Here is a 16,277-nt window from a genome sequence, read left to right as displayed (position 1 = left end):
CACATTCTGACCTGTTTCTCCCATTCCCGTTAGGTTCAACCAGTACATTGTGTCGCTGGCCCACCATGTGATCGCCATGTGGTTCATACGCTGCAGACTCCCCTTTCGCAAGGACTTTGTTCAGTATATCACAAAGGTTTGTCTTCCTGTTTTTATGACTTTTATTTTGAAATATAACATCAGCACTGACCATCTTGTGATGGGATCGCATCAGCCACGAAGACAAATTGGTGTGTATGGCGCAATGAAACACATGACACAACAGATGTGAGATTGTCGATATTGTCAGTGCCCCTTCCCTACCTCCTACCCCCCTGCTTCCAGCGCCCATGCTCGGACCACACCCATCTTAGAATTCTTTCATTTCGATCTTTAAACACCTGTAAAGTTTGGTGACTGCATCTTACACAGTTGTGACGTGTGGTAATTCCCGCTACAGTAGGTGTCTTCTGGAGCACATTTTGACATGATGACTGACACGCACTTACTCACAATTGTGAAAACAATACCAGCCATGCTGTTGCAACTGGTAATTAGTCCGTCTCCAAACTCAGAACTTCTCCAATTTTCCATTCCCAGCCCACACAAACACATAAACAATACACATACAGAGAAAAAGAGAAACTATGCAATGCTAAGAGAAAGTATAAAAGCATAACTCAGGGAAAATAAAATCAGTGTGCTTTCACCTCATCCTTTTGCTTACGCATTTATAAAAGAAAGTTTCATATTTGAGAAAATATTTTCTTTTATGTGCTGTAACCTTTCCTAACTGTCTCACCCACTCCTGGAAATCGAGGGGCTCTATGCACTGTTCAGTTACTGAGAATAATTTGTAGTCTACTCAGTATTCAATAATACCTTTTTAAAGGAATAGTTATACAGAATACATTTTGGGAAAATGTGCCTTTTTGCTTACATTAGAAGATATGTTTGTGTGGTAGATGTGAAGCTGGAGCCAGCTTAGCATATAGACTGGAAGCAGGGAGAACCCTTGAGTCTCACTGGTACCCTGAGGACTCTCGTCTACATAACCTATCGGGGTCCAGTAGTAACCATGTGAAATTTAAATCTTATGAGCTTTACACTTAAATATTTTTACATTAACTTAATTTAATTTAGTTTTTCAGTTTTGCTTGAGATTCACACTTTTTGTCTGTGTCTTCAGGGTTTACGCTCCAATGCTCTGCTGCCATTCGACGACGGTCACGAGCAAAGTTCATTTCGTGCCCGAAGCACCAGCCTCAATGAACGGCCTAAGAGGTAAAGCTTACATACAGACACATCTGCAAGTGGTGACGTACAAACCAGCAGCACCACACACTGACCATGTGGCCCTTGTTGTGTAAGACGGTTTGGGGTTGCCAAGGTAACAGGGGACTCAGCATGACTGCTACTGTGGCGTGATCGTCGCAATGACTCCTCTCAGGTTGCCATGGTGCTCATTCGTTCATTTTATTTATTGTTTATGCTTTTTACATTTGTTGTTTTTCTGCCACGATTTATTTTTTTGAATCCAAAATTCACTTCTCATATTACTGACATACAAGGGGTAGACAAAATAATATGAACACCTGTATAACATAATGTAATCTAAGGCCACACTCCTGCAGTTTGTGTAGTTGTGGATTAAGTTATATTGTCCAGGTGTTTGCGTTACTGTGTCTACCACCTGTAACATACATGGCGATGGCAAGAGGAAAGGCTTTCAGAGGTTGCTTTCTTGCTATCTGACTGTTTGTAACCACAGTGCATACAGACTTTACATGTACACAAAAAGAAATACACACTGTCTTTCACACAGAGGTGTAAGGAAGCTTTTCTCAGCAAGGCGTCATTCTCATCTGTACATGGTGTGAATGTTTGTCGGTTGTCCATGTCTTAGTCTACGCAACAACCTACGATAAAAACACCCAAAGTAACTCATTAAAAAACATAGTAATCACAGAGAGAAGGAGGGGACTGAACAAATGTTTAACCAGCTAAGACTCAGCAGACTAACTGGGCTGTGTCGCCAACTGAAAATGGGACTAAAAGGAAATGATTTAGCTGTCATTATATTGTCTGGGTGTTTCAGTTTGGACAGAGAGCTCTTCAAAAATGACCTGGGGACACCAGTGTGGTAGTGTGTTCACACACTGCTTAGTCTATATTCAGAATTAATCTCCTTGTTAAAATAATACTTCTACAGTGCATATTTCGAGGACCCAAAACAACTATAAAAAGTAATCAATGTTGTTTGAGACCACGCTGCACCCTCTTTGTGTAAGTCCTCTGAATCTTGTTTCAGTCCCCACACCTGATGGTTTATTTCAGAACCTCGTAACACTCTTGTTTCCGTTGCAATCAAGCACACCCCCTGTTACATCTCTTCATAGAGATACACGGTGCCTCTACTAACATCAGTTTCTATTGATTTTTCCATATCAGCTCTTTTTCAAACTCACTTTCAGTGTTTCATATTGTGTTATCATTCATCCAGTGACGTGACCTGTCCTTGTGCTGCTCACTACCCACTGTTAGGTTGGAGTGCTGCCTGTCAGATTTTATATGAATAATTTATGAAGGTTATTTTTCTTTTTTCCTATTCAGCCTTTTCTCACAAATGCAACATTCACTTTATAAGATGAGGTCATGGAAAACAAAAATTACTGAGGATGTTCCAAAAACCTTTCTTGCCTTTTAAGTCTATTGAACTACCAGTAAGTACAATTATTAGTCTTGTCTAGTCCTTCATTGGCTCCCTCAGAGAAGTTAGTCCAGACTTGCTGTGCTCCAACCCTCAGGTCTAACCCAGCATTTAATTTTCAGTTGGATGAGTCATTGTTTTAACTTCCATTATGTCAAGCCTGTGCTGAGTCCATCCCTACTATTTTACTTCTTCTGTAATAGTCCTTGGCTTCACTCTGTACCTGCTGTGTGAAATAATGTTTATTTCGTTGCTCTCCTGAAGACTTTCTGTGTGTATTTTCTTTTCCGAGTTCAGAAGCTGTTTACCCTCTGCTGTAGCTTGTCTTTTCCTATTTATTTTAATGTTTATCCTTTTTGTTAATCCTCTTTTCCTTACTCCGCTCTTCTGTAATCTGATTCATAGTGTTCACTGCTGTTAATTTTCACCTTGTTTTGTTTTTCTTTCAATTCTTCATTTGACCTCTCCCCTGGCTCCTGCGATTGGGTGCTGCGTTGTGGTTGTGGTTTTGGGGGGTGGTCGGGTCATCCTGGATCCTTCCTTCACCTGTGACCTCTGACCTATGTGGCCCTTTCCTCTGTACCCTGCCCCCTTTCCATGGCATATGCCCTTTGGTCACCTGCTCATGTTACTCTGGTGCTCTGACCGTGATTCCTGCTGTCTCCTGCTGTACCTCCACACACCGCACTCTCCCCCCACATTCCCAAACCACCGCCACCCTCACGATGACCCACCACATTACTGCCCACTGCCACCTTATCGCCAACCCGGGTCCGTTCCCCTTGCTCTTGGGTACTCATCACCGCCCAGTCTGCGGGCAGCAAAAGTGGCGAAGGCGGCAGCGGCGGTAGCCAATAGCAGCAGCTCGCCAGTTAAAGAGCTGAGGGACCTGTCAGCAATGGACGCTTTCCGCTCCCGCAGCATCAGTGTCTCCGAACATGCGGTCCGCAGGTTAGAGAAGAGCCTTCTGGGTAACCAAATAAAAAAACCACAACCCAAACACTTGATGCTTCCTCCATGGGATGGGTGATGGGGACTAGGATCATTGTCATGCGGGTCCGTTGGGCGGGTGATGGGTGGTTTGTTGTCAGGGACACCTGGAGAGGGTAGTGCATGTTGGAGAAACATTTGTGTGTCGACCTTTTGGTTTGTTTTGGGCTGCGGTCATACCTCTGCTGTTTTAGGTTTGGTTTTTATGATTTGCTTTTGCATGCAGTGTTTTCAGAAGACATCGGAAAACACTTTTTTCTGTTGGATTTTGCACTAACAAAGATTTTGCTTTTATTTTCATTTAATTTTAAGTTGCCTTTGGTTTGATTTTGTTTTTGCTGGGTGTACTGCTGACTGGTTTTGATTGGCCTAAAAGCAAATGAATGGCAGGAGGGACTGGTGCAAAGCATGTGTATCCAAAGTGACGGGATCTTATCCTGATCAACCGCAACATACAACTCTGCCTTCCTTTTCCTGGTCGGAGGGTACTTCTGCTTCCTCGGCCAGTGACAGGGACAACAACTTTGTTTGCCTGCTTGACATAGTTTTGTTTTGCTCCACTCACAAACATACACTTTTCTGCTATGACCATGGCAATCTCCTATTGTGGGATTTTAGGACTAGCCGGCTGATGTGAACTTTTAATGAATGTTTGAGTATAGACTCAAATCATTCATATCACACACACACACACACACACACACACACACACACACACACCTCTGACTTATCTTCATACTTTTATGCTTATCTCTGCTTGGCTGACTTGCTCAAATGACAGACAGATGAATGATCTAACATTGCAGTTGTCAGATGTGGCTGTTGTGCAACTATATTGATTATGTCATACCCCTCCTGCCCAAAAGATGGCAGTAAAAGCCCAGTACTTAAATGTTTGAAACTACTATATATTGTATTTAATTACTGTAACATTGAACTCGATCAGACTAAACAGCTGCAGTGTAGATCTGTTTAACCTGCTTCAACTGCTAAATGGCTGCAAATCTATTTTCTCAGACCGCTGGTTTTGTGTCTCTTGAATGGTAACACCTGAGTGACGAGTAAGACTGGTGGACACTTGTTTTACTTCAGACAACATGACCATGTTTAAGGCAACATTTGTTAATAATCTAAACCTTTTAATTTGCATAATTTGTCAATATCGCAATACATTTTGTTTTAGTCTTTGTTTTTAGTCAAGCTCATGTTGTGCCGCTCACATGTCTATACTGAAAGGTGTACTGAAGAAAAGCAAAGCATTGAATTCTCATGAATGCCCTAATATTCAGCTTTATTTTGGATTGTGTATTTGAAATGAAATAAAGCGTAATAGAGAAAGCACTGAACAGCACACTGTTTCAGTCGTGAGTGTTTCATGGTCATGTTTTTTGGCGTACACTAGTTTCCACTAGACACTGAAGTGAAAAAATTAATCATTGTCAGTGGAAGAATGGTAAGTACAAAATGTGTGGAATAGTTATGTAGTCACATGCTGGGACTTGGTATGAGTGAGAGATTTCTTCTTGCTTCTTAAGACAGGACAGTGCATCTGTACAGCTGTTTTTTATTTTTTAAATCTGTCATATTTAAACCTCAGATTTACTAATTTTTTAACTGTGTGTATAGATTTCTATTTTTAAAACATTTAATTTGCGTTCGTGAACATACTTGAATTGGATTTTACACTGAGGATGTAATCTTGTAGATGTATGAAACCATGACAACATGCATTTCCTGTTGAGATTGATTCCTGTCAGACAGCCCTCCCTCCACTATTATACTGTCTTATATAAACTGCAAACTGGGGCTGACACGAAGTTAAAAAATTTTAGATCTGCCAAGGACAGATGTTCCTCTTGCATCACTCTCAATTCATTCTTTTCATAGTTTGTTTCTGCCTCATTTGTTTTAGTATTTGTTCCTTTATGTACATTTTCTTTGGTTTTCTTTATGGTTCTGTCAGAATGATGCATGAAAACAATCTACCTGCCTTGTATACTCCCCACTGTGATGAGCAGTCATCGCAGTTGGAAGCAGAGTGTTCAGTTATTTTGAGAGTGTTTACTTCTGAGCAGCAAGCCACTTGTGTCTTCATTTTGACTGAATACACATCCAGTATCTTTTCAGCCCTGATTGAGACTGATTTTAACTCTGTAAAGGTGCTTTTAACCTGATTTGCCTGTAGAGCAGGCAGTAATGGTTGTGGATGCAAGATGCTGCTCACTCTGCAGTGAATACTAATAAAGAGACTTGGCTGCAGCACACATTCCCTCATGCACAGCTTCTACATGTGGCTTACTTAGCATCAATACAGTGTAGATCCCTTCAGCTTCCTTATTTACATTTAGGGAAATAACCAATGTGATAGCACAGCTGAAGAGGCCACTTATACCATGTCCCAGTGTGTGCCTGTGTTTTTAATTGTCTGCTGTCTGCATATAAATGCTTGCTTTGCATGTGATATAGAGAGAATGTGAACGTTGTCATTGTGATTTTTACGATGATTTTTATGATTCTTGCATGTCTCTGTGTTCCTGATTTACATGTTAAATATATATCTGGAGCCTCCCTTTTCCTCAGCTGCCCTTCTCGCTGATGTTTAACCTTTTCTCTGTTTCGTCCTGTAGGATGCACACCTCAACCACCACCTGCAGTCTGGGCTCCGCTGATGAAAACGCGGTGACTCAGGCAGACGAGGGGCTGAAGACGGTCCACCTGGAACTCACGGAGACCTGTCTTGACATGATGGCACGATATGTCTTTTCCAACTTCTCAGCCCTGCCCAAGAGGTTAGCAAGGAGTTGTTTATTATATTTGTTTGTTTTTATGGTTGTTTGCACTTCACAGTGGTGATTTTTGTAAAAAGATCTGAGAGAGGCTGTGGTAGTCATAACTTTGACTTTTTTTTGTCCTCTTAGGTCTCCCATTGCAGAGTTCCTTTTGGCGGGGGGCCGCAGTATGACCTGGTTGGTGGGCAACAAGCTGGTGACCATAACCACCAGTGGAGGGGTCAGAACGCAAGCGCTGCTGGGTCTGGATATGGCCGAACGACTGGGAGGAGGAGGGGAAATGACAAGGTGAGCCACGCTCACACACACACACACTCTGATTTTTAGCCAGTGGCTTTAGGGATGCCAAGGTCTGTCTGTGTGAAATATCTCAACAGCTATTGGATGGACTGCCATGATATTTAAACCAGACATTCATGTTCCAATGAGGATCAATCCTAATGATTCCCTGTCATGATCAGGTCAACATTTGTAGTCCAGTAATTTAGTTTATGACCATATACCTGCAGAACTGCTAATTAGCACATGTTATCATTCTCATCAACCTAAACTAAGATTGTGAACACGGTAAACATTATACCTACTAAACATCAACATGTTAGAATTGTAATTGTGGGGATGTTAGCATGCTAATGATAGCATTTAGCTCAAAGCACCGATGTGCCTAAGTACAGCCTCACAGCCTAGCATCAGTGTAGTCTTGTGGCTGCTTTGTAATCATTTCTCTTTCCTGGTCCTGAAGGTCAGATCCATCACTGCACACTAGAATAACCAAAGAGGCTCCAGCCAAACTGGAGTCACAGTCAAGCCAGCAGCACAACAGAGCCACACGCATACGGGTCCGCTCCATGTCAGGTAATAAAAATATTCAGCAGCTTGGCAGGTAACACTTGCCATTGAAGAAAACATTTTAAAGTTTGTGGGACACTACTAACACACCTTAGACTAGACTATTTACGTTGTCATGTATAAGAATTGTTGCCAAAATCTAACAGCATTTAGCAGTTATTGCTGATTTCCAATATCCATTTTTGAAATCTCTTTTTGGAGGCAGGTAAAATCAGTTCCTGCTGTCTTGAAATGAGAAATAATCAGGTAGCTTTTATCCTCCACAGATTTGCAGCCATGCTTTTTTTCCGTGCCTGCCTTTCTTATCTCTTCGCTACTCCACTCTACCACTGGTACATGTCATTTTAATGAAGATTAGTGGCATTGTTTGTCATTACTCTATATCTGATTCATAGTACATTCAAAGGAAAATGTGATGCAAAATGATGCTACTTTGTTGTAATCTTTCATACATTGATGTCTGTCTGTACTTTGTGTGCTTTGGATTTTGTGTTTGTGGATCTGAAAGACATAAGGTGTTGTAACTAGATCTTGTGGCTTATTTATTATGCAAGTGTGTATTTTAATGATGTCAATCTTTTTGGCTTTGTCAGTCACCCTGAATGTGTTTGCATCATCCAGGTCATAGTTATCTAAGGAAAGTTCAAATCAAGGGCAACTGGACTTTTGTTTAAGATACTTGAAGACGTTTCGCTTCTCATCCAAGAGCCTTCTTCTGTTCTGACTGACTGACGTCTCTCCCAACTATTATATTTTTATATATGAATTAGGGCTGCACGATTAATCTAATCGCAATCGCGATTTTGTCATGTTCGATTACATAACTGCAAAAAATTTATGTGACCCTCTCTTCTCTGTGTGCGTTGCAGTCTGCTCATTATCTCCGCCCACACTGGGCTCTTGCATTTGCCCCTAAAAACAGATAAGTCTACATGCAATGAGAAAAATTATTTATGAGCAGAGTGCCAGTAAATTTTAAGACAACAACCTACCATAACCCCCCTACACGCCCCGCCACTAATTGTTCAAAACATAGTCGGACTCGCCACCGGAGCACCGAGAGAAATGCCGGTGCTCCGGGCGCTCTGAGACAGAGAGACGTTGGCCGCAGCTGAAGTAGTGAAACAGAAGAAAACAGGGAGAAGATGAGGAAGGTTTGGGTTTGGCTCACTGGCCAATTAACGTTAGCTGTATCAGAGACTTCCTATAAGGACTTTAGCTGTATCGGTGCGTGTTGTTGTTTAAAATGTTCAACTTTTCAGAGCTGATGGGCACTTTTCCTCAACCGACCAAACATAGCCTGGATGGGGCGGGACATTAAAAAAAAGTTTGACGTGCTACAGCAAATCATTAAATGTTGAACAATATGATTATTGACAAGTTAGTAATTAGCATTAACAAATTAGACACTGAGCCTTTTGCTTGCACAAATATTAGAAGAATAAAAACAACCCACAGAAATGAAACAGCTGTAACTGGATTTAATATTCGACTAGTGGTAAAATAGTATACTATTATATGAAATTATAATGAATATAGTATTATAGATACTAACAGTATACTGTTAACTAAACATTATACTCTTTATTTAATACACTCATGTACAGTTCCTCCTCCTTAAGGTTGTGGATAGAGTCTCTGCATTAGACAGATGTACATTGAGCCGGTGCCAGTATGCCAATATTTGCTCCTTTTAGCCTCCACCTCCTCTGGAGAGCAACATGCTCCCTTGTTCTGTTTTACATCTGTTTTACTTGTTATTGTTATAAATATTGCTTATAGTTTAACTTCATTCAAGTTGAGAAATAGACTTCAAAATGTCAGTATTTCGTGCATTCCTTGATAATTAAGCAAGTAGACTCATTGTACCATTTGTTCCATTATAATCGAATTGTAATATTGTCCACAATAATCGCAACATGACTTTTTCTTCAAATAGTGCAGCCCTAATATGAATAAATATTATTATATTTGTTAAATTAATAGTACACAGAACTGAACTGAAGAAGCCTCTTGGATGAGGGGCGAAACGTCTTCAAATATCTTTTTTTTTTTTTAACCTTCCTTGTCTTTATGCTGATGTTTTATAATAACTAACCAAGTTCTCCAAAAATCTAATCAGATGAGCTGTCAGTTTCATACTGGCCTGAATATAAAGAGAAGAGCTGACATATAACGATAATGATGTTGACCTTCCTCTCTCTGTCCATTGCAGGCGGCCACGCTCTACGTGCCGGTCCTGCTCAGAGTCTCAGTCCTCTGGTGTCCCCCTCTGAGGGCGAGTTAGCTGCTCCGCTCTCTCCCTCCTCTGGTTCCACCCTGGATAGTCTGGGTCCTCCCTCCTCCACCTCTGCCACCCCGTCTGCTCCCCCTCCTCTCAAAGACAACCCCAGCCTGGCTGAGTTTGTCCCCATGCTCACACAGGGCTGGGCAGAGATCTTCATACGGAGACCGTCTGGTAGGAATATCACTTAGAAGAGTCCCTGCTTGCAGCTTAAGTAACACATGAAGATAATGACTACAAAAATAAAAACATTTACACAAATACAAAGGAACCTTGACGTTAACTGTGGTTATTGTCCATCTCAAGCTTATTTGTGTCTTTTGCAAGTTTTATTTTCATACTTTTCTAACGTGTATGGTTCCCTGGAGGAAAATGATCAGAAAGTCTGTCATACTATGGTAAACTTTCATACCTAATGTAAAATTAACATGTTTTATTGGTAGTTAGTGGGCTAAAATAATCAAAAGCCCTTGTGTGGTCTTTTTACAGGTGATCGGTGGTCTAATGCATGTGTCTGTCTCTCTGTCACAGGTAACACAAGCTGGCTGATGTGTCTTGAGAACCCGCCCAGTCCCTTCTCCTCGGAGCTCGGCAACATGCCGCTGCAGGAGCTCTCCACAGTCCTCATGGCCATGGAGGGAGTGAAGGAACCTCCTACCGAGACAGCCAGCGCTCCAGCCAGCACTGCTGCTCCTGCACCAGCCTCCATCTCTGAGCCCCTAATCCAAACACAGAGCAGTTTTGGAGGGAAGGCAAACTTGATCCAGCGCTCCAACACTGGTGAGTGACAGTCTGAGCAGAGAGAGTCATTGGTTGTTGTCATTGATCAATGCAGTTAAGTTATTTATCCCACAAACAATGTCATCCTATTATCAGTAAAATAAACACATCCACAATATTTAGCTACAGAACAGAAAATCATTATGGACTAAAATATGTAATGTTACGCATGAACGCATCCTTCCTGTCTGCCTGAATGCCCGTCCTTGGTCCCCTTTAATGGACTGAGCTAAGAGCCAAATTGCCTGTAAATACTCTATTTGAACCTGAAGGTGATAAAAGGCCACATTGAATTTGCTCGGGTCAGTGATCGTCAAAGATAACTGCTTTGACATGTTTTTTTGCCTGGTGTCCTATGCTTGACCCGGTGTCCTCTCTTGCCCTTGCACCTGCCTCCAGTTATACATCTTTGCATTTTCTCATTATTTACCTCATCAACTCCTATTTTTTTCTTCCTGTCAAAAATGTTTCTTTTCTCATTATCTTTAAGAGTTTTTCCCTTGTTCTGATTGGTTTGTTTTCATGTTGTTTTTTTTTTTTTTATCCTCACCACAATCCTCAACCACCATGCTGGTTTGTGATTGGATGCGATGTGTTATGTGGCGTCATGTGCTACCGACCTGTCCTCTGACATCCCGCCTGCAGTGGGTGGCTCGCTCTGGTCTCTGGGTTTGGGCTCTGTCCCCCCAGGCCCTCCAGCCCCTGGCAGGTTGCACAGGAGCATTTCCTGGGCAGGTACCGTCCACCTCATGTGTGCCCATACCTCCCCCCTCCAGAAAACTCTTGGTGTAGTGTATTTCTTCTCACTTGTGCAATACAGTGGCCTGTCAGCACAAACTGAAAGTGACATTTGATCGTCACACGTCTTTCATTACAGTTTGTTAAAAATATTGGCAGAGAAAGCCATACATTGTCTCATATTTGCTATTAACAGTGAAGATCTGAAGACCGAAATATTGTTTTCCCAATAAGATGTTTTAAAGGAAGAGTTTGACTTTTTGGGAAATATACTTATTTGCTTTTTTGATCAGAGGAAGATGAGATGATAGATATCCCTCTTATATCTGTCTACTCTGTTCAATATGAACGTTAGCTTAACATAAAGACTTAAAACAGGGGGAAACACTTACAGGGCAAAAAGTGCTCGAGTGGCCCAGATGGTATGCTAAACAAAGTTAACCGCCTCCTGGCTCCAGCCTCGTATATAATGGACAGCCATGTGAGTTGAATCGATCTTCTCATCTAATTCAGCACGAGTAAGTGTGTTTTCCAAAATGTCAATCTTTTCCTTTATTTGCAAGTGAGAGATAACTGTTGCTGAACTTATTCAAAAGACCTGTTGTTTTATACCTGAATATTATGCAAGTGAAGGAATTCAGCATTTCTGCTTTACCCATCAGTCTTCTATTAAGCTGGGGGAGAGGGAGGGTCCTTGACAAGTGATGCTGAAAACTTGCCTGCACTCAGATCAATCAGTCCAATGACACCTAAAGATGGATTATGATTCATTTAGATTCCTTCCGTGATTTGTTCTTCCTTCCTAATCATCTTCCCTAACACTAGTAGAGATACAGCGCATAACCCACCGTAAATGAACTCCCAAGTTGAACTATTAACCTTTGACCTTATGATGTTTTCAACAGAAAAAGCCCAGACCGTATCCAACTACTGTGCTCTTCCCTGCCTTACTGGTAGACCAATAGCGTGAAGACATTTTCAGAGGATGTCAAAGAGATCTGACTGACAATGCAGCTTCTTCTTTGAGTGTAGGGAGAGTGTTATTATGGAGATACAGGACTGGATGGGCTGGTCTGGGCTGCTGTTGTGCAGTGTGTTCAGGCCAAGATAACCAACCAAACAGATGCATGCGCCTTGATGGAGAAATCAAGTAGCCAGATGCTGCCTGCTGCATTGATCTGTCTGGCTCTGATGTCAGTGTTTTTAGGTTGGATTGACTGAAGGTCATGTTGGTTATGTGTTTGCCTGACTGCCTTTTGAGTTTGTTAGTAAAATCTACATTCTAGAGAAGTACACAGTAAGAATCAAATGTAGCCACATTGATCAGAGTTGGTGTGTGAAGTGCTATCACAATGACTACGGCTGCAATGAAATCTTAGATGTTTGTTGTGGGAGTCTTACGCCTGCGTATGCTTTGATGTCTCTGATTGTGTTAACTAATAGTGCACAACACTGGTTTGTGTGTGTGTGTGTGTGTGTGTGTGTGTGTCTGAGGATGCTACTTGGGTTTTTGTGTATGTGTATCTACCTATAACGCACTTGGGTTGTTGCTGTGTCCTGCTGTAGACTCTGTGGTGGTGCTGGAGGAGGGGTCAGGGGTCACCACAGCACACACCCCGTCTGATTGGCCAGAGAGTGAAGAGTTTGAGCCAATCACCTCTGATCCCATCTTCATGTCTGAGAATTTAACAAAGACCCCGCCGACTGGAACGCTCAGTAGGGTAGGCAGTTGATGCACTCCTTTTTATTTCTACACACAAAGGCGCATGCAGCTTATGCTGACATGAAGTAAACAAAATAGCACGTGTACTTGAGCATGGTAAACAATAAAGACTACAGATACATATTCATTCACATGGCTTGATGTGGCTGTACTGTCTCAAGTACAAGCTGTGAAAAGATGAAATTAGTATTCACAAGCATCTCCACCACTTGCTTTTGTTATTGTTGTTTACCATCCACGCTCCTATTAAGTGGGTTTCCCCACCCTTGTTTCTGCATAATAAGCAGCACAGCCTGTGATCACACACCCACCACTGTTTTTATTCTGCACATTGTTTTTTCTCTAAAATAATCTACTACAACTATGACTATGACTACAACTACTATATTTTTTTAAAGCAACACCTCTAATGTTTGTCCTCCAGTCCTCCTCCACCTCCAGTCAAGATGACGAGAAGTCGACGCTGGAGGAGGTGAGCGAGGGAGCAATTCCCATTGACCAGCCCACTCTGGGACCCTCCACACCAGGTAGCCAGGGGCCCGAACTTCCCTTCCAGACCCACACTCAGTCCCAGGGTCACGGACTTAACAAGTCCAGTTCCTCTCCGGAGCTCCAAACTTTACCTGCAGCCTTCTCCAAGGCCGCTATGGAGTCCGAGACTGTGCCAGGAGACACATCATGGCCCAAAACACCTTCAGACAGCAAGCCGCAGCAGCAGCAGCAGCAGCAGCAGCAGCAACAGCCTCATTTTGAGAAAGAGAAGGTGGAGGGAAGCACAGGAGGGGACGTTAATGGACTGGGAGGTCAGAGTCAAGGGGGTGAAAGCCCAGGTGTAGTGTCATCTCAAAGTGGAGGAGCAAGGATGAGATTAGAGTTTCCATCAGCAGTGGCGCAACCTGGAGCTGTCTCCCCGAGCGGAGGCCACCGACCCCGGGGTCACACCATCTCAGTGTCAGCCCCCTCTTCCAGGAGGGAGAGGAGGACGGACAGGGACTCGTACCACAGTCGGCCCGGGCCCAGCAACACTGAGAAGATTGCTGGACTGAGCCCCAGGTACTCCAACATATACACAAAAACACTACTGCAGCCTCTGTCGCCTGTTTCTGCCAAATAAGTGTCAGTGTATCTTCCCGATTCAGCAAACAAATTTCTCCTCGACTGCTCAGATCCCAGGTGGCAGCCTGCCAGTGAAGAAAAGTGCTGCAGCCCAGCTTGAAGTCGAAAGATTGTTTGAGATGATGAAAAAATTAAAACTGCGTCCTAAAACCTGGAATGGAACATAGTGTAAATATAGCTGTGCAGCTGTGCTTGTATTTTTATTTCATTTCTCATATGTGTTGTAAATGCCACTTTACAAGCAATGGCAAATGTCAACATATGGGTTAGAAGCCTTGTTAATTTTGTGCTCGTGTCCAACACTTATTTTTCTCTCTGTCTACTACTTTTTGTCTCCTCTAGCTTTGTCTTTCTCCAGCTCTACCACTCTCCTTTCTTTGGGAATGAAGCCAACAAGCCACTGCTGCTGCCCAAAACTCAAGTTAGTTGACCTCTCCGACTGACCTGGAATCTACTCCAGTGTTTTATATACAGTGTTGTTCATTGTGTTTATTTACTGTGGTAGGTGATTGACCGCGCTGTGAAGGTTCTGGACCAAATGCCTCCTTATGACACCCATAAGATCGGAGTGGTGTTTGTAGGAGCCGGTCAGGTGAGAACACAAGGACACTGATGGCTGTTTTAATTGAATAATACTGTCAGCTCATTCCTACACTCTCTGACTTTACACCTTCATCCTTTCCACTCCCTCCAGGTTAACAATGAGGTTGCCATTCTATCAAACGAGTATGGTTCGAACCGCTACGCTGCCTTCCTAACAGGCCTGGGAAAATTAATCCATTTGAAAGACTGTGACCCCGACCAGATATTCCTCGGAGGGCTTGACCAGTACGGAGATGACGGAGAGTTTACCTACTGCTGGCACGACGACATCATGCAGGGTGTGTGTCTGACTAATTTGGTAATTGCTGTGTTCGATTTCCACAGCCAGTCTGCTTGTTGTTCATGAAATCCTGTCTCCACAGCTATCTTTCACATAGCCACACTGATGCCAAACAGGGAGAGCGACAAAGGCTGTTGCAACAAAAAGCGTCACATTGGCAACGATTTTGTCATGGTGGTGTACAATGACTCTGGAGAGGAGTACAAACTGGGCACCATTAAGGTACATGCACACACACTCATACGTGTCTCTAATCTGTATATATTCAGCTCCAATCCCTTGTCTTTTCCCCCTCCTGTTAGGGTCAGTTTAACTTCGTAGAGGTCATCATAAAACCGCTGGACTATGAATGTAACCTGGTCTCACTCCAGTGCCGCAAAGGTGAGCCAATCACTGTGTTTTCTATGGTCTTGCTCCTTGCCACGCCATGTTTTGTTTTACTTTTATTCCTCCTCTTGTGCTCTCTTTTCAGACCTGGAGGGATTAGTCGACACAACAGTGGCAAAAATCGTGTCGGACCGCAACCTTCCACTCCTAGTCAGGCAGATGGCTCTCCATGCAAATGTAAGTCTTCTTCTTATCTCTCCCTCTCACACCTAGTCATACATACACACTCAGACAGACACGTACTTCCCTCCTCTTTGTCTACCCGCAGATGGCCTCTTTGGTCCATCAGTACAGAGCCAACCCCTCTGATGCCTACGCCTCTAAGTGGTTAGCAAGATTACGACACATTAAGAGGATCAGGACCAGGGTAAGGAAGCACACAAATGAAGAAATGGTTTCCTTCCATCACTGCCACTGCCTTCATTTCATAATATTTTCAATTTCCCCTCATAAATTTCACCCATCTTGCCGCCTCTCTGTTCTGGCTCAGGCCCAGGAAGACATTCAGTCTCGCTCCACTCCCGGCATCTCTCTGACGCAAGGACACACTCAGCAGAACAAGTCGTTTCAGCAGAGCAGTCCAGCAGCAAACCAAGAAGTCTCCGGGCAAAGGAAAAGACTTGTATCAACAGTGGATGATTTCACAGATTTTGTGTGATTAAATTTCTTGTCCTGGCAGACACACAACCACAGACATGCACACACCTGCCTTAGAGCTGAGGTGAGTTTACTTTCACCTCTCTGTCTGGGAGAATTTAGGATGACATACTGATTTTGATTTAGAACCATTTGGGACTTTACAGGAAAACTTGAGAGCGTTATGGTATCAAAGGCTTATTTTGTGATTAAGTATTGATATGTGTAGACAGTAATTTCTGCATATTTTTCGAAATTTTTTGAAATGCTAAGGCTTTGCACTTTTTAGGTCTAATCATGATGTTTCTGATGTGCAACATGAGATGAGTAAAGTTGTACAGAACACTACATTCAAGAGCAGGGTGTGTAAATATGTGTGGAATAAAAAACGCATTAAAAAGCTTTGTAATTTG

The 16,277-nt window shown here is 42.7% G+C and overlaps 1 protein-coding gene across 6 annotated transcripts in view; it reads left to right on the top strand.

Moving 5' to 3' along the window:
- Positions 1-16,277, top strand: part of tsc2 (TSC complex subunit 2) — a 27,416-nt gene extending 11,139 nt beyond the window's left edge. For 2 of the 6 annotated variants that reach the window (XM_038714059.1, XM_038714058.1), the window contains exons 24-42: positions 34-136; positions 1,169-1,263; positions 3,500-3,640; positions 6,307-6,468; positions 6,598-6,756; positions 7,211-7,323; positions 9,533-9,775; positions 10,133-10,381; positions 11,027-11,116; positions 12,686-12,840; positions 13,267-13,895; positions 14,301-14,379; positions 14,464-14,550; positions 14,653-14,839; positions 14,924-15,063; positions 15,144-15,222; positions 15,314-15,405; positions 15,497-15,595; positions 15,719-15,886. In XM_038714059.1, coding sequence (XP_038569987.1) covers positions 34-136; positions 1,169-1,263; positions 3,500-3,640; positions 6,307-6,468; positions 6,598-6,756; positions 7,211-7,323; positions 9,533-9,775; positions 10,133-10,381; positions 11,027-11,116; positions 12,686-12,840; positions 13,267-13,895; positions 14,301-14,379; positions 14,464-14,550; positions 14,653-14,839; positions 14,924-15,063; positions 15,144-15,222; positions 15,314-15,405; positions 15,497-15,595; positions 15,719-15,886 — 3,070 coding nt within the window. Of the gene's footprint in view, positions 1-33; positions 137-1,168; positions 1,264-3,499; positions 3,641-6,306; positions 6,469-6,597; positions 6,757-7,210; positions 7,324-9,532; positions 9,776-10,132; positions 10,382-11,026; positions 11,117-12,685; positions 12,841-13,266; positions 13,896-14,008; positions 14,127-14,300; positions 14,382-14,463; positions 14,551-14,652; positions 14,840-14,923; positions 15,064-15,143; positions 15,223-15,313; positions 15,406-15,496; positions 15,596-15,718 lie in introns of those variants that run through there. The other 4 variants (XM_038714061.1, XM_038714063.1, XM_038714062.1 and 1 more) reach the window with 4 other exon arrangements.

The sequence above is a fragment of the Micropterus salmoides genome, unplaced genomic scaffold (assembly GCF_014851395.1).
Source record: "Micropterus salmoides isolate LMB-PRFRI ecotype aquatic unplaced genomic scaffold, ASM1485139v1 Ms_hic_scaffold_12, whole genome shotgun sequence".
Lineage (NCBI taxonomy): Eukaryota > Metazoa > Chordata > Actinopteri > Centrarchiformes > Centrarchidae > Micropterus > Micropterus salmoides.
The sequence above is the reverse complement of the archived record's forward strand: the minus strand, read 5'-3'. Positions and strand labels throughout refer to the sequence as shown.